Source organism: Ranitomeya imitator, chromosome 9, assembly GCF_032444005.1.
Source record: "Ranitomeya imitator isolate aRanImi1 chromosome 9, aRanImi1.pri, whole genome shotgun sequence".
Lineage (NCBI taxonomy): Eukaryota > Metazoa > Chordata > Amphibia > Anura > Dendrobatidae > Ranitomeya > Ranitomeya imitator.
In genome coordinates, this window is record NC_091290.1 from 8,619,775 (window position 1) to 8,641,989 (window position 22,215).

Sequence of the window (22,215 nt, forward strand, 5' to 3'; positions counted from 1 at the left end):
AAAATAACGACCAACGGGCCTGTCTAGGATTCAAGCGCTTGGCAGACTCGAGATAAGTCAAGTTCTTATGATCAGTCAATACCACCACGCGATGCTTAGCTCCTTCAAGCCAATGACGCCACTCCTCGAATGCCCACTTCATGGCCAGCAACTCTCGATTGCCCACATCATAATTATGCTCAGCGGGCGAAAACTTCCTGGAAAAGAAAGCGCATGGTTTCATCACAGAACAATCAGAACCTCTCTGTGACAAAACCGCCCCTGCTCCAATCTCAGAAGCATCAACCTCGACCTGGAACGGAAGAGAAACATCTGGCTGACACAACACAGGGGCAGAACAAAAACGACGCTTCAACTCCTGAAAAGCTTCCACAGCAGCAGAAGACCAATTAACCAAATCAGCACCCTTCTTGGTCAAATCGGTCAATGGTTTGGCAATGCTAGAAAAATTACAGATGAAGCGACGATAAAAATTAGCAAAGCCCAGGAACTTTTGCAGACTTTTCAGAGATGTCGGCTGAATCCAATCCTGGATGGCTTGGACCTTAACTGGATCCATCTCGATAGTAGAAGGGGTAAAGATGAACCCTAAAAATGAAACTTTCTGCACACCGAAGAGACACTTTGATCCCTTCACAAACAAAGAGTTAGCACGCAGGACCTGAAAAACCATTCTGACCTGCTTCACATGAGACTCCCAATCATCTGAGAAGATCAAAATGTCATCCAAGTAAACAATCAGGAATTTATCCAGATACTCACGGAAGATGTCATGCATAAAAGACTGAAACACAGATGGAGCATTGGCAAGTCCGAACGGCATCACTAGATACTCAAAATGACCCTCGGGCGTATTGAATGCAGTTTTCCATTCATCTCCTTGCCTGATTCTCACCAGATTATACGCACCACGAAGATCTATCTTAGTGAACCAACTAGCCCCCTTAATCCGAGCAAACAAGTCAGATAACAATGGCAAGGGATACTGAAATTTAACAGTGATCTTATTAAGAAGGCGGTAATCAATACACGGTCTCAGCGAACCATCCTTCTTGGCTACAAAGAAGAACCCTGCTCCCAGTGGTGATGACGATGGGCGAATATGTCCCTTCTCCAGGGATTCCTTCACATAACTGCGCATAGCGGCGTGTTCGGGCACGGATAAATTAAATAATCGACCTTTAGGGAATTTACTACCAGGAATCAAATTGATAGCACAATCACAATCCCTATGCGGAGGTAGAGCATCGGACTTGGGCTCCTCAAATACATCCTGATAATCAGACAAGAACTCTGGGACCTCAGAAGGGGTGGATGACGAAATCGACAAAAATGGAACATCACCATGTACCCCTTGACAACCCCAGCTGGATACCGACATGGAATTCCAATCCAATACTGGATTATGGGTTTGTAGCCATGGCAACCCCAACACGACCACATCATGCAGATTATGCAACACCAGAAAGCGAATAACTTCCTGATGTGCAGGAGCCATGCACATGGTCAGCTGGGCCCAGTATTGAGGTTTATTCTTGGCCAAAGGTGTAGCATCAATTCCTCTCAATGGAATAGGACACCGCAAAGGCTCCAAGAAAAACCCACAACGTTTAGCATAATCCAAATCCATCAGATTCAGGGCAGCGCCCGAATCCACAAACGCCATGACAGAAAACGACGACAAAGAGCATATCAAGGTAATGGACAGAAGGAATTTGGACTGTACAGTACCAATGACGGCAGACCTAGCGGACCGCTTAGTGCGCTTAGGACAATCAGAAATAGCATGAGTGGAATCACCACAGTAGAAACACAGACCATTCAGACGTCTGTATTCCTGCCGTTCAACTCTAGTCATAGTCCTATCGCACTGCATAGGCTCAGGTTTAACCTCAGGCAGTACCGCCAAATGGTGCACAGATTTACGCTCGCGCAAGCGTCGACCGATCTGAATGGCCAAAGACAAAGACTCATTCAAACCAGCAGGCATAGGAAATCCCACCATGACATCCTTAAGAGCCTCAGAGAGACCCTTTCTGAACAAAGCTGCCAGCGCAGATTCATTCCACTGAGTGAGTACTGACCATTTCCTAAATTTCTGACAATATACTTCTATATCATCCTGACCCTGGCACAAAGCCAGCAAATTTTTCTCAGCCTGATCCACTGAATTAGGCTCATCGTACAGCAATCCGAGCGCCAGGAAAAACACATCGACACTACTCAATGCAGGGTCTCCTGGCGCAAGAGAAAATGCCCAGTCTTGAGGGTCGCCGCGCAAAAAAGAAATAATAATCAAAACCTGTTGAATAGGATTACCAGAAGAATGAGGTTTCAAGGCCAGAAATAGCTTACAATTATTTTTGAAACTTAGAAACTTAGTTCTATCTCCAAAAAACAAATCAGGAATAGGAATTCTTGGTTCTAACATAGATTTCTGATCAATAGTATCTTGAATTTTTTGTACATTTATAACTAGATTATCCATTGAAGAGCACAGACCCTGAATATCCATGTCCACACCTGTGTCCAGAATCACCCAAATGTCTAGGGGAAAAAAAAAAAGTGAACACAGAGCAGAAAAAAAAAAAAATGATGTCAGAACTTTTTCTTTCCCTCTATTGAGAATCATTAGTTTGGCTCCTTGTACTGTTATGTTTGCTAATGACAGGTGTTATGAAGGCAATCCAGAAACACAGTGTGCTTAGCGATCAGAGCGCACACAGTGATCTGACAAATACCCAAAAATACAAGAACGAGCTCTGAGACGTGGAAACTCTGTAGACTGCACACCTGATCCTATCCTAAACACAACTAAAAGCGGCTGTGGATTGCGCCTAACAACTACCTAGGCAACTCGGCACAGCCTAAGAAACTAGCTAGCCTGAAGATAGAAAAATAGGCCTGACTTGCCCCAGAGAAATTCCCCAAAGGAAAAGGCAGCCCCCCACATATAATGACTGTGAGTAAGATGAAAAGACAAAACGTAGGGATGAAATAGATTCAGCAAAGTGGGGCCCGATATTCTAGGACAGAGCGAGGACAGTAAAGCGAACTTTGCAGTCTACAAAAAACCCTAAAGCAAAACCACGCAAAGGGGGCAAAAAAAAAAACCACCGTGCCGAACTAACGGCACGGCGGTACACCCTCTGCGTCTCAGAGCTTCCAGCAAAACAAAAGACAAGCTGGACAGAAAAAAAGCAACAAAAAAACAAAAGGCACTTAGCTATACAGAGCAGCAGGTCACAGGAACAATCAGGAGAAGCTCAGATCCAACACTGAAACATTGACAAGGAGCAAGGATAGCAGCATCAGGCGGAGTTAAGTAATGAAGCAGTTAACGAGCTCACCAGAACACCTGAGGGAGGAAGCTCAGAAGCTGCAGTACCACTTGTGACCACAGGAGTGAATTCAGCCACAGAATTCACAACAGTCTGACATGGTTACAAACTCATAATCCAGTCCTTGACTGTAAAACAATGTCTGTGTTAAGCTGGGGATGTCAGGGGGTTCATGATGATGCACCTCCGATTTCTATCGCTTCATCTACTCCTTCTGAGGTTCCTGTATTTTTGTCTGATTATCGGGATGTTTTTGAGGAGCCTAAGCTCAGTTCGCTTCCTCCTCACAGGGATTGCGATTGTGCTATAGATTTAATTCCTGGTAGTAAATTTCCTAAAGGTCGTTTGTTCAATCTGTCAGTGCCAGAGCATACTGCTATGCGGGATTATGTTAAGGAGTCCTTGGAAAAGGGACATATCCGTCCATCTTCGTCCCCTTTGGGAGCAGGTTTTTTTTTTCGTGGCCAAAAAAAGATGGGTCTTTGAGGCCTTGTATAGATTATCGTCTTTTGAATAAGATTACCGTAAAATATCAGTATCCTTTGCCGTTGTTGACTGATTTGTTTGCTCGCATTAAGGGGGCTAAATGGTTCACTAAGATTGATCTTCGGGGTGCGTATAATCTTATACGAATAAAGCAAGGTGATGAGTGGAAAACCGCATTTAATACGCCTGAGGGCCATTTTGAGTATTTGGTAATGCCTTTCGGACTTTCTAATGCTCCTTCAGTCTTCCAGTCCTTTATGCACGATATTTTCCGTGAATATCTGGATAAATTTATGATTGTGTATTTGGATGATATTTTGTTTTTTTTCTGATGACTGGGAGTCTCATGTTCAGCAGGTCAGGAAGGTGTTTCAGGTCCTGCGGGCTAATTCCTTGTTTGTAAAGGGCTCAAAGTGTCTCTTTGGAGTCCAGAAGATTTCTTTCTTGGGGTATATTTTTTCCCCTTCTACTATTGAGATGGATCCCGTCAAGGTTCGGGCTATTTGTGACTGGACGCAGCCTGCATCTCTTAAGAGTCTGCAGAAGTTCTTGGGCTTTGCTAATTTCTATCGTCGTTTTATAACTAATTTTTCTAGTGTTGTTAAGCCTTTGACGGATTTGACTAAGAAGGGTGCTGATGTTGGTGATTGGTCTCCTGCGGCTGTGGAGGCCTTTCAGGAACTTAAACGCCGGTTTTCTTCTGCTCCTGTGTTGCGTCAGCCTGATGTTTCGCTTCCTTTCCAAGTTGAGGTTGATGCTTCCGAGATTGGAGCGGGGGCGGTTTTGTCACAGAGAAGCTCCGATTGCTCGGTGATGAAGCCATGTGCGTTCTTTTCTAGAAAATTTTCGCCCGCTGAGCGGAATTATGATGTGGGTAATCGGGAACTTTTGGCCATGAAGTGGGCATTTGAGGAGTGGCATCATTGGCTGGAGGGCGCTAGACATCGTGTGGTGGTCTTGACTGATCACAAAAATCTGATTTACCTTGAGTCTGCCAGGCGTCTGAATCCTAGACAGGCTCGTTGGTCACTGTTTTTCTCTCGTTTCAATTTTGTGGTTTCATACCTGCCAGGTTCAAAGAATGTGAAGGCGGATGCTCTTTCTAGGAGTTTTGTGCCTGACTCCCCTGGAAATTCTGAGCCCACTGGTATCCTTAGGGATGGGGTGATTTTGTCGGCCGTCTTCCCAGACTTGCGACGTGCTTTGCAGGAATTTCAGGCGGGTAAACCTGATCGTTGTCCGCCTGAGAGACTGTTTGTTCCGGATAGTTGGACCAGTAGAGTCATCTCCGAGGTCCATTCTTCTGCGTTGGCAGGTCATCCTGGAATATTTGGTACTAGAGACTTGGTGGCCAGGTCTTTTTGGTGGCCTTCCTTGTCGAGGGATGTGCGTTCTTTTGTGCAGTCTTGTGAAGTTTGTGCTCGGGCTAAGCCTTGCTGTTCTCGGGCCAGTGGATTGTTGTCACCTTTGCCTATCCCGAAGAGGCCTTGGACGCACATTTCCATGGACTTTATTTCGGATCTCCCTGTCTCTCAAAAAATGTCCGTCATCTGGGTTGTGTGTGACTGCTTTTCTAAAATGGTTCATCTTGTACCCTTGCCTAAGTTGCCTTCCTCCTCTGAGTTGGTCCCTCTGTTTTTCCAGAACGTGGTTCGTTTGCATGGGATTCCGGAGAACATCGTTTCTGACAGGGGATCCCAGTTTGTGTCTAGATTTTGGCGGACGTTCTGTGCTAAGATGGGCATTGATTTGTCCTTTTCGTCTGCATTCCACCCTCAGACGAATGGCCAGACGGAACGAACTAATCAGACCTTGGAAACTTATTTGAGGTGTTTTGTTTCTGCTGATCAGGATGACTGGGTTACCTTTTTGCCGCTGGCTGAGTTTGCCCTTAATAATCGGGCTAGTTCTGCTACCTTGGTTTCTCCTTTCTTTTGTAATTCGGGGTTTCATCCTCGTTTTTCCTCTGGTCAGGTGGAGCCTTCTGATTGTCCTGGAGTGGACATGGTGGTGGATGGGTTGCATCGGATTTGGAGTCATGTGGTGGACAATTTGAAGTTGTCCCAGGAGAAGGCTCAGCAGTTTGCTAATCGCCGTCGCCGCGTGGGTCCTCGACTTCGTGTTGGGGACTTGGTGTGGTTGTCTTCTCGTTTTGTTCCTATGAAGGTCTCTTCTCCTAAGTTCAAGCCTCGGTTCATCGGTCCTTATAGGATCTTGGAAATTCTTAACCCTGTGTCGTTTCGTTTGGATCTCCCGGCATCGTTTGCTATTCATAATGTGTTCCATCGGTCGTTGTTGCGGAGGTATGAGGTACCTGTTGTTCCTTCGCTTGAGCCTCCTGCTCCGGTGCTGTTGGAGGGAGAATTGGAGTATGTTGTGGAGAAGATCTTGGATTCTCGTGTTTCCAGACAGAAACTCCAGTATTTGGTCAAGTGGAAGGGTTATGGTCAGGAGGATAATTCTTGGGTGGTTGCCTCTGATGTTCATGCTGATGATTTGGTCCGCGCTTTTCATAGGGCTCATCCTGGTCGCCCTGGTGGTTCTCGTGAGGGTTCGGTGACCCCTCCTCAAGGGGGGGTACTGTTGTGAGTTCTGTTTTTGGGCTCCCTCTGGTGGTTACTGATGGTACTGGGTGATTTGTGTTCTGCTGTCTCTGGTGTCCACCTGTTCTATTAGGATTTGGGAGTTTCCTATTTAACCGGGCTTTCTTGTCATTTCCCCGCCGGCTATCAAGGTTATCAGAGTGTTTTGTTACCTCAGCTTCTGGCTTCAGTAATCTTCAGGACAAGCTAAGTTTTTGATTTTCTTGTTTCACGTTTTGCTTTATTTTTGTCTTGTCCAGCTTGCATGTAATTGTTTCTTTGCTGCTGGTTGCTCTAGTGGGCTGTAATTGCTCCTCATGTTCCATGAGTTGGAACATGAGTTCAAGTAATTACAGGATGGTTTTTTTAAGGGTTTTTTGCTGACCACGCAGTTTTCTTTTGTATCCTCTGCTATCTAGTTATAGCGGGCCTCATTTTGCTAAATCTGTTTTCATACTGTGTATGTGCCTTCCTCTCATTTCACCGTCATTATATGTGGGGGGCTGCTATTCCTGTGGGGTATTTCTATGGAGGCAAGAGAGGTCTGTGTTTCTTCTAATAGGGGAAGTTAGATCTTCGGCTGGTGCGAGACGTCTAGGATCAACGTAGGCACGTTCCCCGGCTATTGTTATTTGTGTGTTCAGGTTTAGGGTCGCGGTCAGCTCAGGTTCCATCACCCTAGAGCTCGTTGGTGCTTGTCCTTTTGTGATTCCCTGCCATTGGAATCATGACAGGGGGCATTCTTTGCGTCTGGAGGAGAGAAGGGTTTTCCACCAACATAGAAGAGGATTCTTTACTGTTAGGGCAGTGAGAATCTGGAATTGCTTGCCTGAGGAGGTGGTGATGGCGAACTCAGTCGAGAGGTTCAAGAGAGGCCTGGATGTCTTCCTGGAGCAGAACAATATTGTATCATACAATTATTAGGTTCTGTAGAAGGACGTAGATCTGGGGATTTATTATGATGAAATATAGGCTGAACTGGATGGACAAAAGTCTTTTTTTCGGCCTTACTATGTTACTATGTTACTATGTTACACGGGAGGACCTGGTCAATGACCTGAAGAGAGCTGGGACCACAGTCTCAAACATTACTGTTAGTAACACAATGCCGTCATGGACTAAAATCCTGCAGGGCCCACAAGGTCTCCCTGCTCACACCAGCACATGTCCAGGCCCTTTTGAAGTTCGCCAATGACCAACTGGATGATACAAAAGAGACATGGGAGAAGATCATGTGGTCAGAAGAGACCAAAATATAACTTTTTGGTATTGACTTCGCTCGCCGTGTTTGGAGGAAGAAAAAGGGTGAGTACAATTCCAAAAACACCGACCCAACCGTAAAGCATGGTGGAGGTAATATCATACTTTGGGGGTGATTTTCTGCAAAGGGGACAGGACTGTACTATATTGAAGAGAGCATGGATGGGGTCATGTATCGCACGATTTTGGCCAACAACTTCCTTCTGGATCTGTGGATTCTACGCACTTCACCACCGGAACGATCATTGGTTCCTTTCTCCAAGTGCACGTCCATGTCCACATCTCCAGTAATATGCACACATCTCATGTCGAGGGCATGCATGTACCCGAGACCGGCAGCAGATACCATCCCCATTTGGCACCCACAGAAATATTGCTTCCCCCATTATATCACGGCCGTCTATGCTGAAGGCAGTTATTCTCCCTGTTCCTTATCTTAGTTCTCTTCATTTTGTGGCATTTACCTTTTCGGATTCCCCCAAAACGATCCCTGTGCACTCCGCTAATTAATATTAGGAGGGCATGAATACTTTTGTAACGGATTGCTTCAATGCATAAAGAGACCACAGCTTATCTGCGTGTAACGAGCATGAGAAAATTGGTGTCTGCCGGATTGGAATGTGGTCACCAGAGAGTGGAATGGGCAGCTGTGGGCAATAAATGGGCCGATGTAGATGAGTGACAGGGCGAGGGACTGACAGGGCGGGGGGGCTCCCACGGCAGTGGGGGCTACAATGACAAACAACTGTTTTCTCCTGATCTCTTTGCGTTTTGATCTTTGTGGATCATTTACAGAAATCATCTCCGCTCACAATCACTATTAGAGACAGGAGTAGGATTCCATTTTTTAACAGTTTCCCTGTTTGTGTTAAAACGCCCATATTAAAAGCTACACCCGTTTTTACTCATATTTTACTCAACCACAAAATGCAAGTAACAGTAATGGAAAGTAAAGGCGTTTTCCCCTTCTTGCCCCACCCGTAGATTCATTTCAGGTCTTACTGCCTCCTGTCCAGCACAATTTGTCCCAGTCGCTGACAGTCACTTCTTTGTATGGTGGAGGGTTTAAAGGATTTTTTACAAGTTTTGAAAATTAGCACTAAAGAAACCTGCTCAAATTGGAAAGGACGAGCACCCATCCATCTGTCACCTCAACTGTCTACTGGACCTAATCTCTGGCCTCAGCAGCAAAATAACACCCCACCAACACAATACTAATAACACTAATATTATCAGAAGTGCATAGGAGCCCTGTATATAGTATACAGGGTACAGGTAAAATAGTAACTCACCAGTGACATTATACAGCAGCTCTGTATATAGTGTCATTGTACAGGTAATACAGTGATCACCAGTGATGTTATGCAGAGGAGCTCTGTATATAGCATACAGGGTACAGGTAAAATAGTGACTCACCAGTGACATTATACAGCACCTCTGTATATATTGTCATTGTACAGGTAATACAGTGATCACCAGTGACATTATACACAGGAGCTCTGTATATAGTATACAGGGTACGGTAAAATAGTGACTCACCAGTGACATTATACACAGGAGCTCTGTATATAGTATACAGGGTACAGTAAAATAATGACTCATCAGTGACATTATACATAGGAGCTCTATATATAGTGTATAGTGTACAGGTAATTCAGTGATCATCTGTGACATTATACACAGGAGCTCTGTATATAGTGTCAGTGTACAGGTAATACAGTGATCACCAGTGACATTATACACATGAGCTCTGTATATAGTGTACAGGTAATACAGGGATCACCAGTGACATTATACACAGGAGCTCTGTATATAGTGTCAGTGTACAGGTAATACAGTGATCACCAGTGACATTATACTCAGGAGCCCTGTATATAGTATACTGTTATGATCTGGTGGCCTTGGAGCAGCATGAGACGTACTCTGGAGAAGGTGGTCCCTGTACTGACCGCAAACCCTGAACCTAGCAGCGCAACTAAAAGCAGCTGTGGGGGGTACCTAACACTCCCTAGACCCCTCGGCACAGCCTAAGATCTAACTACCCCTAAAGACAGAAACAGGAAACCTATCTTGCCTCAGAGAAAATCCCCAAAGGATAGATAGCCCCCCACAAATATTGACTATGAGAGGAGAGGGAAATAACATACGCAGATATGAATAGGAGGCCATACTAGCTAAAAAGAAAGGATAGAACAGAGTACTATGCGGTCAGTATAAAAACATTATACAATATCCACCGCAGAAAATACGGATCACCACATCTGACTAAAGACATGGGGGGTATATCTGCATCTCCAGAGAAATAGCTAGGCTGCAAAAAATCCTTCACAGACCAAGCTGGACAAGACAAAAACATGAAAATGCACAGAACTATAAGGTCCACTGCAGGTGGACAGCAAAAACAAAGCCAGGACTTATCTTTGTAGAAAAGCACAGCAAACTGGAAAGACCAGCAGGGAAGTGAATCCTTCAAGAACAATGGACAACTGGCACTGACTAAAGGATCCTGCAAAGCTATATACCCCAGTCAGTCCTGCAATTAGTAGATACACATGTCCACTCCTGCAATCCAGGCACAACTGCATTACCCTCTACAACCACCGGAGGGAGCCCAAAAGCTGAATTCACAACAGTATACAGGGTACAGGTAAAATAGTGACTCACCAGTGACATTATACACAAGAACTCTGTATACAATTTCATTGAACAGGTAATACAGTGATCAGCAGTGACATTATACACAGGAGCTCTGTATATAGTATTCTGGGTACAGGTAAAATAGTGACTCAACAGTGACATTATACAGCAGCTCTTTATATAGTGTCATTGTACAGGTAATACAGTGATCACCAGTGACATTATACACAGGAGCTCTGTATATAGTATACTGGGTACTGTAAAATAGTGACTCACCAGTGAAATTATACACAGGAGCTCTGTATATAGTATACAGGGTACGGTAAAATAGTGACTCATCAGTGACATTATACACAGGCGCTCTATATATAGTGTATAGTGTACAGGTAATTCAGTGATCACCTGTGACATTATACACAGGAGCTCTGCATATAGTGTATAGTCTACAGGTAATACAGGGATCACCAGTAACATTATACACAGGAGCTCTGTATACAGTGTCAGTGTACAGGTAATACAGTGATCACCAGTGACATTATACACATCAGCTCTCTATATAGTGTCAGTATACTATACAGGTAATACAGTGACCACCGGTGACACTATACACAGAAGCTCTGTATATAGTGTCAGTGTACAAGTAAAACAGTGATCACCAGTGACACTATACACAGGAGCTCTGTATATAGTGTCAGTATACAGGTAACACACTGACTTACCAGTGATGTATGTAGTTTACATGATTCTTTTCACTTTTCTTCTTCATCCAGCACAGAAAGCTTATCGCTTCAACATCACATTCTCCACTTTTCCCCGATTTCTAAACTTGATGAAAAAAAAAAAACGATATAGCGCCATCCTGCACAGTAACAGGACCCCCTCTCATTGAAAACAGCATCCTCAAAAAAACAAAACTACAGTACATCACAGCAGTAATAATATCCTTTAATTAGTCACTAAAGTACAGTAATGTCCCTCATACTGGCACCTTCCTGTAATAATGTCTCTCATCCTGGGCCACTTTTTTAATAATGTCCCCTATCCTGACCCCTTTATGTAATAATGTCTCCCATCCTAGTCCCTTGTGCCTCCAATCCTGGCCAACATATATCTTTTATCCTGGACCCCACGTCTTCCATCCTGGTCCCCATGTTTCCTCCATCCTTGTCCACATGTGTCCTCCATCCTGGTCCCCATGTGTTCTCCATCTTGTTCTCCATATGCTCTCCCATATTGGTCCCCATGTGTTGTCCATCCTGGTCCCCATGTGATCTCCTTATGTTCTGCCATCCTGGTCCACATATATCTCCATCCTGGTTCCCATTTGTTCTTCATCCTGATGCGCATATATCTCCATCTTTGTCCCCATATGTCTCCATCCTGATCCCCATATGTCTTCACCCTCGTCCCCATTAATCTCCATCTTGGCCCCATAAATCTCCATCCTGACCCCATATAGCTCCATCTTGGTCCCCATATGTTCTCTCATCTTGGTCCCATATACAGGTGCTTCTCACAAAATTAGAATATCATCAAAAAGTTAAGTTATTTAAGTTCTTGAATACAAAAACTGAAACTCATACATTATATAGAGTCATTACACACAGAGTGATCTATTTCACGTGTTTATTTCTGTTAATGTTGATGATTATGGCTTACAGCCAATGAAAACCCAAAATTCATTATCTCAGTAAATTAAAATACTTTATAACACCAGCTTGAAAAATTATTTAAAAATTTGATATGTTGGCCTACTGAAACCATCACTGATTGTGGAGACTTCACACTAGACCTCCAGCAGCTTGGATTGTGGCCTCTCCACTCTTCCTCCAGACTCTGGGACCTTGATGTCCAAATGAAATTCAAAATAATAATAATCTTTATTTTTATATAGCGCTAACATATTCTGCAGCGCTTTACAGTTTGCACACATTATCATCGCTGTCCCCGTTGGGGCTCACAATCTAGAATCCATATCAGTATGTCTTTGGAATGTGGGAGGAAACCGGAGAACCCGGAGGAAACCCACACAAACACGGAGAGAACATGCAAACTCTTTGCAGATTTACTTTCATCTGAAAGCAACACCTTGGAGCACTGACAACAGTCCAGATCTTCTTCTCCTTGGCCCAGGTAAGACGCTTCTGGCGTTGTCTATTGGTTATGAGTGGCCTGACACAAGGAATGTGACACTTCTAGCCCATGTTCTGGACACGTCTGTGTGTGGTGGCTCTTGAAGCAATTACTCCGGCAGCAGTCCGCTCCTTGTGAGTCTCCCCAAAATTTTTGAATGGCCTTTTCTTAACAATCCTTTCCAGGCTGCGGTTATCCCGGTTGCTTGTGCACCTTTTTCTACCACACTTTTCCTTCCACTCAACTTCGCCGGCTTCTTTAGCAATGACCTCTTGTGGCTTCCCCTCCTTGTGGAGTGTGTCAGTGACGCCTTCTGGACATCTGTCAGGTCAGCAGTCTTCCCCATGGTTGTGGAGCTACTGAAACAGACTAAGGGACCTCTGTAAACGCTTAGGAACCCTTTGCAGTTGTTTTTTGATAATTATTCTAATTTACTGAGATAATTACTTTTGGGTTTTCATTGGCTGTAAGCCATAATCATCAACATTAACAGGAATAAACACGTGAAATAGATCACTCTGTATGTAATGACTCTATATAATGTATGAGTTTCACTTTTTGTATTGAAGAACTGAAATAAATTCACTTTTTGATGATATTCTAATTTTGTGAGAAGCCCCTCTAGAGTATTGTCCAGTGTGCCCTTAAGGCGATTAAATATATAATTTAACTTTGGGCTACTCTTTTATCTCGATCCATGAACACACGTCCGTTTCTCGGTTTAACTCTCTATGCTAACTGGGCTGGTTTCTGGCCCGACATAATCATGTTAACGGACCAGGTGTATATCTAATGAGGAACTGGTACCAGGCTGGCAGCTCTCTGTTTCACTGGGGCTAGTGAAAGAGGCCTCTCAGCCTGTCAGGGTTGTGAGCGAGTATGAGCCTCGTCAGTGACTGTGTGGGCCACATCCTCTCACTCTCCGTGCCTCCCTGGACCCATGTGGACAGGATGCGTGTGTGTGTAAAACTGCGCCAGGCTGACCTTACGTGCGCCCAGGGGGTGCGGAACGTCACGTTGGTGCAAGTGAGGAGACCATACCACATGATCTTGCTGACGTAAGAGTGATGTCAGGCGGGGTGGCGAGGTGCGGGTTCGTCACATGTGGTTTCAGCAGAGGGATTGTGCGTGATCTCTCTGGTGTCATTCTTCACAGTCAGCATCTTCAAAAGCAGAAATATCACGTTGATAAACAGAACAAAGAACAAGATGGTGAAGGAAGTGAAGTCCTTCCTCATATCTATTTGAAGGATCCTTTGGACAGAAATCAATTCTAGGTTTCATCTGCCAGCCCTTTTTATATCTCTGTGGGAATAACATCTGACAGCATGGCGACAGATAAAACAAAGGCTATAAAGATATTTGATCCGATTTCACTTTGACATTCCGCATTGATTGTTTATTATGTGACAGTAAAGTTAATTCTTACAGGTTAAAGATTAAGCGCAATATAAAAGTTATAGAAACTTAATTCCAGTTCACCTAGTTGCTCTATGCTCATACCTCTGGGGCTCAGACACCCGCCTCACCCTGGCCTCACATCAAGGAAAATAGAAAAAAATTGGAGTCCAGCTCAACAGGACTGGATTTTCCTTTTCTTTTTCAAAAGAAAATATGGTGCATACAAAAGAAAAATTTACATGGTCAACATGACCCAGTCGACGCGGTTTGACTGCACTAGACAGTCTTACTCATGACTCTTTTTCTTTTGTATGCAAAATATTTTCTTTTGAAAAATAAAAAGAAAAGGAAAATCGAGTCCGGTTGAGCCAGACTCCAATTTTTTCTATTTTACACAATATAAAAGGTCTGTGTTCATTATACTGCGGATTGCATGACCTGTATTAGAGAACTACCAGGACAGAGAGCGGCGCGTCTTTTATTGTAGAGCCATCTGCAAGACTGGATCAGTGCCCGTGACTATGCGTGGCACCAAACTGAGATGTGGCGCTACATAGTGTGCCATATCTGGCGGCAGGAAGTCTATGGGATGTCACATTGTAGTTACGTCAGGTACACCCCAGCATTGCGGTCGTCCTAGTCATTAAGAAGATAAAAAGGCTGTGACAATCCGTCAGCTGCATTTCCATGGTCAGGCTGGCGATGGTCACTCCACCTAGGGGCATACTGGTTTTCACACTTATACTGGGATCTGCTGAGTAGCTTCTAGCCGATGACTGGTGGAAGAAATTAAACAAGCCGGGATTAGCACCAGAGTGTTGGGGACAATGACAAAATCAGATCCTAATGCCTTCAGGTCTTGCCAGATCCGATCGTTGCTGGATCGCGGACAGGTGATTATTTGACATAAAGGGATCAAAACGCACTTTACAAACGTGTCACCGTCCGGCTTCATCCACCGGCTCATGCAGAACAATGGCTGAATTGATTTGCAGGTTATGTCCTATTAGTTGAAGGTGAATCTCAATCATGTTATATTGATTCATTCAGTGCAATCAAATAATAGGAAAACAACAAATCGATCCAGAACTTAAATGGAGCGATGACCCCAAGAGTCGTTGTAGCCTGGCTGCTTCCTAGCAGTTATAGATTACCTTCATTTACTAAGCAACAGAGATGAGCAAATCGATTTGCAGCAGCTTCGTCAATATACCGTGGCAATGGATGGGATGGGAGTCTTGACTGTTCTGGATCAAAGTCATCGATAAGATTGCAATACAGATCAAAAGAGGTAGCGCTCCCGTCCCTGCGGCCCCAGACTATTGACATGGCTGCTGGACCAGGATCCTGTGAAGCAATTTGCTCATCTCTACTAAATCGTGTACAACTTTCATTCTGAAGATGCGTTTATAGCAGAGAGATGTCATATATCACATCATACAATGCGTGACTACACGGACACATTCCCTGAACAGTGTGAGGACAACAACGAAACATCCGGCTTTACACACCTACAAGACGTTTACTCGACAACCAGGAAGAAACTTCTATAATTGTGGACACAACACTAATAAAAATAACTGTAGAAAAGCAACAACAAATGAACAATACAAGCAGTTAGGTTTGGTGCAGTGACACTAACATTTTTCCTTTTTCAGGTCTATGAGAATACAAGAGGATATATAGTTACACGGTCAGCACTGGACTCTGGGGGAGCCGTGTTCTGTGCAGTGACGGATCACACTTCTCTATCTGCGTCTGATGGAGGAGGCTGGGTTTGGTGATTCCAGGAGGACGTTCCCCCCTGACTGCATTGTGCCCCCTGTACAGATGGTGGAGGGGGATAATGCTATGGCCTGTTATATTTGAATAAAAGAATAATCATTTTCACCAACCTTGGAGGGCCTGAGAAATCCTGTGATCCTTGATTTTCTATGTATCTCCCCAGGCAGGTGTTCGCCATGTTCTGGGGATCTCGGAAATATACGTGATGTACGGTTAGGAATAGTATCTCCATAACCCCTTATGGAATGATGTTTCTAGAATGTTTTTTGGCAGCTTCCATATGACTCTATATTGCAAGCCAGCCTTTGTCCTGCTCCGAGCTGATCAAGGTGTGATATCTGTCACTCACAGCCTTTGAGGCTTGGCCCCCCTGAGGCAGCTAGCTGCAAACTGAATGGGGGTTTATAATCTCATGCCACATAGGATGCAAATGATATCTCCAATATTCTTCACACTGACTGACCCTAAAGAAAATGTTGTTTATGTGCACAGTTTAGAGAGGGGATATTTTCTCTTAATGAATTAAATAAATAAATAAATAAATCAACAACCATACTCTCCATGGAAATGGGAACTGACCCTGGAGCCTTTTCCAAGGATGGTGGAGTTGCTAAAAAAACACCAGTAAAACTGCTTCAATAACAGGATTGCCGGCTTTTTCCTGATGCAACTTCACCTATGAAAACCTCAGGGAGTGCGCTGGCGTCTTAAAGACTTAGAGGAATACCCTTAGAGGAATTTCGAAGTCAGATTTGCTTCTGGCTGCGTTGTTGTTATAAAAGTCTTGTGCGATATTTGATAAATATGGGAAATCTTTAAGACATAACACTTCCTGCCTAGAACTAGTTTTCCGATTTTTTAACGCCACCTCTCTTCTGGAATAATTATATGACATTTTGATCGCCGTTTAAAAAAAAAGTTGCAGAAACATGAGTGAAAGTATAAGAATCCCGGGATCCACATCTTCTCATTCCTCAAAATAAAAGTGATCAACTTGGCACAAAATGTTTTAAAAATGGCGCAGAATTGTTATTGGTGTGACTACAAAATAAAAAAAAATAACTGAGAGGGGATTTATTCTTTCCCTCAATACCAAAAAACTGTTGTTTGAGGCTACGTTCACATTAGCGTTTTGCGTGTTTGCGTTGGGCGACGCAGCGGCGACGTATGCGTCATGCGCCCCTATATTTAACATGGGGGACGCATGGACATGCGTTGTGCTGCGTTGTGCGACGCATGCGTTTTGTTTGCCGCAAGCGTCGGGCGCAGAAAACGCAACAAGTTGCATTTTTCTTGCGTCCAAATTTCAGCAAAAAACGACGCATGCGTTGCAAAACGCAGCGTTTTTGCATGCGTTTTGGTGCGTTTTTATTTGCGTTGTGCGTTGCGTCGCCGACGCAGCGGCGCACAACGCAAATGTGAACGTAGCCTAAGAATAATAAAATGAGTTGGCAGTGGCATTGGCGCCTCTTTGCCCTTTTGGTGCCGGCCCAGTGGATTTTCCATCAGCATAATCTGCAGTGCATGCGCCGAGGGTGCACGATCCCTTAGGACAGTTATGACCCTCGGATTAGGCTGAGGATGTGGCCGCAGATTTGTATTCTTTCTCGCGCCCGTATACCCAAAGTCTGATGGAACATGATGCTACTTATCTTTTGGTGGATTTTCGTGGAATCTGGGTATAACAGGAGGATATGGTGGGGGCTTATAAAATGTAAGTAGCACTATTATTACAACCAGGGGTCTAGTGATAGTGGATGCAGGGGTTGCAGTCGTACCTGTGACCTGGGTCTAGGGGCTATTGGGGGCCCAATCTATTAAAGACCTGTGATAGTTGAGGGCCTCCTCCTTTGCAGCAGTGCACAAGCCCTTACTTTTGCTCACATCCATAGGTGGCTGTGCTTTTGGAGACAACAACTCTTGATCTGTGTCTGTCAGGACATGCTGGGGGTTGTAGTTTCCAGCCATCACATATGTGCCTCCAGTGTGTCGGATTTCATTGCTCTGCCTCTGCTGCAGTTATGGGCTGGTTCTTTACATGGCCCCAGTATGTTTTTCATTATTACAAGCCATTGTGTCCCATTCACCTAGTCTTTACAAGTTTGTAAAAAGATCCAACAGGAGGCTGTGGCACTTCAGCCTCAGGTGAGTGAGCACTCACCCTGCCAGCATGGCACAGCCCCTCTATTGTGAGACCCCTTCCCTTATTATTCCAACCACTGAGCTGTCACTCATAACTTCCCTGGAAACCCACCAGCCACTTGGTGCTGACTCCAGGGTTCATTTAGGAAACGAATGGGAAGTGATCCCCCCCCTGCTGTTGTCTCAGTTGGTTTGTTCCACAAGAGGCTTGGGAGGCAGTGAGGGTAGAAGGACACAGAATAAAGTGAAGCACAGAGGGGGAGAGACAGTGCAGCAGCAGAGTCAGGGCAGGCAGTAAATCAGGGGGACAGCAGAGAGGGGGCTGAGACCGGGGAAACAGCAGCAGCAGCAGAGCCAATCATTGCAGCAAGGTACAGGGGGATCCTGCAGTGATCCTTGGCCAAACTGGGGGATTCAGGACTCCAGCAGCCAAAACTGCAGGGCACTGAGGACAAGGGAGCAGGCAAGGCAACTACTACCATACTACATGTGCACTGGAGACACTGGGAGCTGCTGGCAATGAGAGATCCAGGAGGATCGCTGGTCTGTGGGATCACCCGGTAATCACTTCATGCATCCTTGGATCTGAGAGAGTCACCTGCAGCAGAAAGGATCAGGGTCTTCTGAGAGGACAAGTTCTGGGGGGCATTGGGAATGAGGCTGCTGGAGAGCTCTTATCTGGCTCTGCTGCTTCTCTATCTGCCAGGTGAGCGCATTGATACATTGTTGCCATGTTTATTTATAAGTTCTGTGTATTGTGCTACATTGTCGCCATAGCAAAAACCCTTTGTATTCCCCCCCCCCCCTTACAATATGTTCTTATTTGTGAGTGGTACAATTTATGATGGGATGGAACATTTAACCCCTTGTGTGCTCGCGTACTGGTCATGGACATGACATTGTTTACTTCGTTATTTATTAAAGAGGTCCTCGCTGCGGTTAAATCCGGATACAAGGTTAAGGGTATGTGCACACGATGCGGATTTTGCTGCGGATCCGCAGCGGTTTCCCATGAGTTTACAGTACAATGTAAACCTATGGGAAACGAAATCCGCGGTGCACATGCTGCGGAAAAAAAACCGCGCGGAAACGCAGCGTTTTATTCTCCACAGCATGTCAATTCTTTGTGCGGAATCCGCAGCGTTTTTACACCTGCTCAAACAGAAAACTGCAGATGTAAAAAACGCAGCGGAATCCACAATAGAAACCGCGATAAATCCGCAGGAAAAAAGGCAGCGGTTTTGCCCTGCGGATTTATCAAATCCGCTGCGGAAAAATCCGCAGAGGAGCTTTCTACGTGTGCACATACATAAAGATGAAGCCTGCGTTTCTGTTAGGCCAGATACTATCTGCATGGAGGTTGGTGTTGCTCATGCATCGCTGCGCTATTGCCTATGCAGGTACCTGCGGAGTCTGTAACCGGTGGGACCTGACTGTTTACATTGACCATTGTGATGAGAAATGAGCGTCTTTCTCATTTTGTTCCTGACCAGTAGTGTTCGTCCCTATACCCGGCTTCAGCCCTTGCTCTTGAATCCAATGTGGGTGTCAATATCCCCCTTCCCTTTAAATAGGACTTTGTGTATAAGAATTGGGATTCCACTTGTTGACGCACCGCTGTGCCTATTTTTCTGTTCCCAGTATATCTGTAGATCTACTTGGTGCTTTTTGCATTCGGATCTGCTGTATTATGGCTTTCCATGTGCGTAGATACCTGATGTTTATTATTTCTGTACCAGCACGACTGTAGATCTCCTCTCCTACGTACGGTGCCCGTATTTGCAGGTCTCATCACTAGACTGTCCAGTGCCGGGCGAGTTCCTCTGAGCTGGACAAGTGCTATAGACTTGAATTGACTTCATTATTTTGTGCATTTACCCCGTGGGACTCGGACGCGTGCAGGATTACTTCTGAATGATATTATGTAGTATTGATAAGGAAATCATATTTTCCCTGCAATCGTAGCTTTTATTTTGGGGGGAAGGGGGGGGGGTGAGAAATGCCCCTGGGCATTTTTGCTGCAGTGAGAATGATTCTGATTTGTGGCAAACAACATTTTTGTTCATGTTGTGACTTATGGTAACAGTTGGTGACTAATGGAGAGGACGCACTTGTCTTCTGAGCCATCGCAAGGTGTCGATTACTGAGGAGCTAATTTTCATCTGTCAGATTAGACCTACATGACCTTCCTGTAGATTTCCCACCAAGGTGCCAAGATCTGTTTTACTCCACAGTCCTAATCAGAAGCCATTGATTGACTTTTCTATTTAATTTTTTTTGCATCATTAAGGCAAACGATAAGTAATAAGCGGCAACTCAATCTGTCGCACTGTAGCAGGATTGTCTTGGATCATCAGTCCTATATCTCTTATACACATTGAGCCATTTTCTAAGACTCCACTTAGGTGTGTATATGACGTATGAGAGAAAATGGGATACCTGGTGGAAACCTGCAAACATGGGAAACTCCGTACAGATGGTTGGCTTTGGACCAAAGAACCAAGAGCAACAGTGCGAGCCACTGAGTCAAACTGGTGCTTCTTGACAATCTTTCCATCAGTCAAATGTCTAAGGTCCAGACTTAATTATTATTTAAGGGCCTTAGGCTTGATCTCGAGCCATGGCAACTTGATAGATCAGGGGTCCCCAACTCCAGGCCTCGAGGGCCGCCAACAGTGCAGGTTTTCAGGATTTCTTTAGTATTGCATCGGTGGTAATGTGATCATCTGCACAGGTGATGATTCCAACCCCTGTGCGATACTAAGGAAATCCTGAAAACCTGCACTGTTGGCGGCCCTCGAGGCCTGGAGTTGGGGACCACTGTGATAGATGATCGATCTTCCTACAGATAGGTCCACCAGGGTCTTCCCCACGGTTATCTTAACTGTACAGAGCCATCAGGTTGCTGGTCTTCCTCTTCGCCTTATTCCTTCTATTCTCCCAACCTTGATGTCCTTCTCCAGGGATTGATCTCTTCGTATGATGTGTCCAAAGTAGACAAGTCGTAGCTTGGTGATCATTTCTAGTGACATGTCTGACTTGATTTGTTCCAAACTTGATTTGTTTTTTTTCTTCTTGCCATCCTTGATATTGATAACATCCTTCTCCAGCACCACATTTCGAAGACGTCGATTCTCCTGTCTCGTTTCTTAGCGCCCAGGTTTCGCATCCGTATGTTACCAGAGAAAAGACCAAACTATGTACAAGCCGTGCCTTCATCGCCAGTGAAATGTTCCTCGATTTGAAGACCTGTACTAATAAAGTGAACGAGATTTCTGAGAAAAAAAAACAAAAACGCATATTTTACGCTGGAGGTAACCTGATTTTTGGTGCCGCAAATACTGTGTGCACAGACCCTTCAGCTCCCAATGACCTATTAACCCTGTATCTGACCACCAAATGGTGTCGAGGACTTCACAGGATGCTGTAGCCCGTTGATTTTTGTAATTGTTGGAGGGATCATCTTGTCACTGGTGGACACAGACAGGAGAGGGCCTCTGTGCAAGAGTAATACCAGGGCCCTTTGCAGTCCAATAGCCCCCAACCTACTGTCTCCTTCCCCATAATCCTGTAGAATGTAAGCTCGCAAGGGCAGGGTCCTCTCCCCTCCGTATCAGTCCGTCATTGTTAGTTTGTTTACTGTAAGTGATATCTGTAACTCGTATATAACCCCTTCTCATGTAAAACACCATGGAATCAATGGTGCTATATAAATAAATAATAATAGTGCACAATAGTGGAGGTGGTAGTGGCCCCATAACGACTTAAGCCCTGGTGCGGCGGCACAGATGTCACCGATGATCTGTCCGCCCCTGCGTCTCATGCCCCTCTATGTCCTATAGCTTCATGCTGATGGATTCTGCTGTAATCTTTTCTCTTCTTGGCTCAGCTGATAAATCAAATATATTTTTTTGCAATAGATGACCTTTTCTTTTTGGGTCCTAATGGCGTCAGTCGACACTTCTCCTTATATCTCGTTCACTATAGGGATGATAAGGAGCTCGCCAGTGGGACACTGCTTGGTTTCTGAATTGAATCGCTCTACAGTGCATAGATTGCCCTTCGGCAACCTTGAAAATTCCCAAGCCTCCGTCCTGCGTTAGCGAGAAACAAAACCGGCTATTGAAAGTCCACGTAATGGGGAACGTTATGAGAATGAACAATTCTCACATCTCTTTGGGCACAATGGTCAAACATAAGATGTCAGTGAGTTATGTGCCATCCAAAGCATAGAAAAGAAAGCCAAAATTGTGTGGTGCCACTTTGGGCTGATGGGCATCTGACTCCTCGGTCTGTTGGGCCAATGAGCAGCTTATCTGTATAGCGCCCAGAGCATCTACCGTACCCGATACATGGTGCAGGCCTCCATCACATGCCAAGTTATAGCGGTATTTACTCCTAATAATACTTCTCAGGGAAGCGCCATATGGCGACACAAAATGCCTACA

The 22,215-nt window shown here is 44.8% G+C and overlaps 1 protein-coding gene across 1 annotated transcript in view; it reads left to right on the plus strand.

Moving 5' to 3' along the window:
• The first annotated feature begins 18,003 nt into the window (after positions 1–18,003).
• The window catches only part of LRP4 (LDL receptor related protein 4), a 54,780-nt gene continuing 50,568 nt past the window's right edge, over positions 18,004–22,215 (plus strand). The window contains exon 1 of the mRNA XM_069738839.1: positions 18,004–18,473. Coding sequence (XP_069594940.1) covers positions 18,422–18,473 — 52 coding nt within the window. The 5' untranslated portion in view covers positions 18,004–18,421. The remainder of the gene's footprint in view (positions 18,474–22,215) is intronic.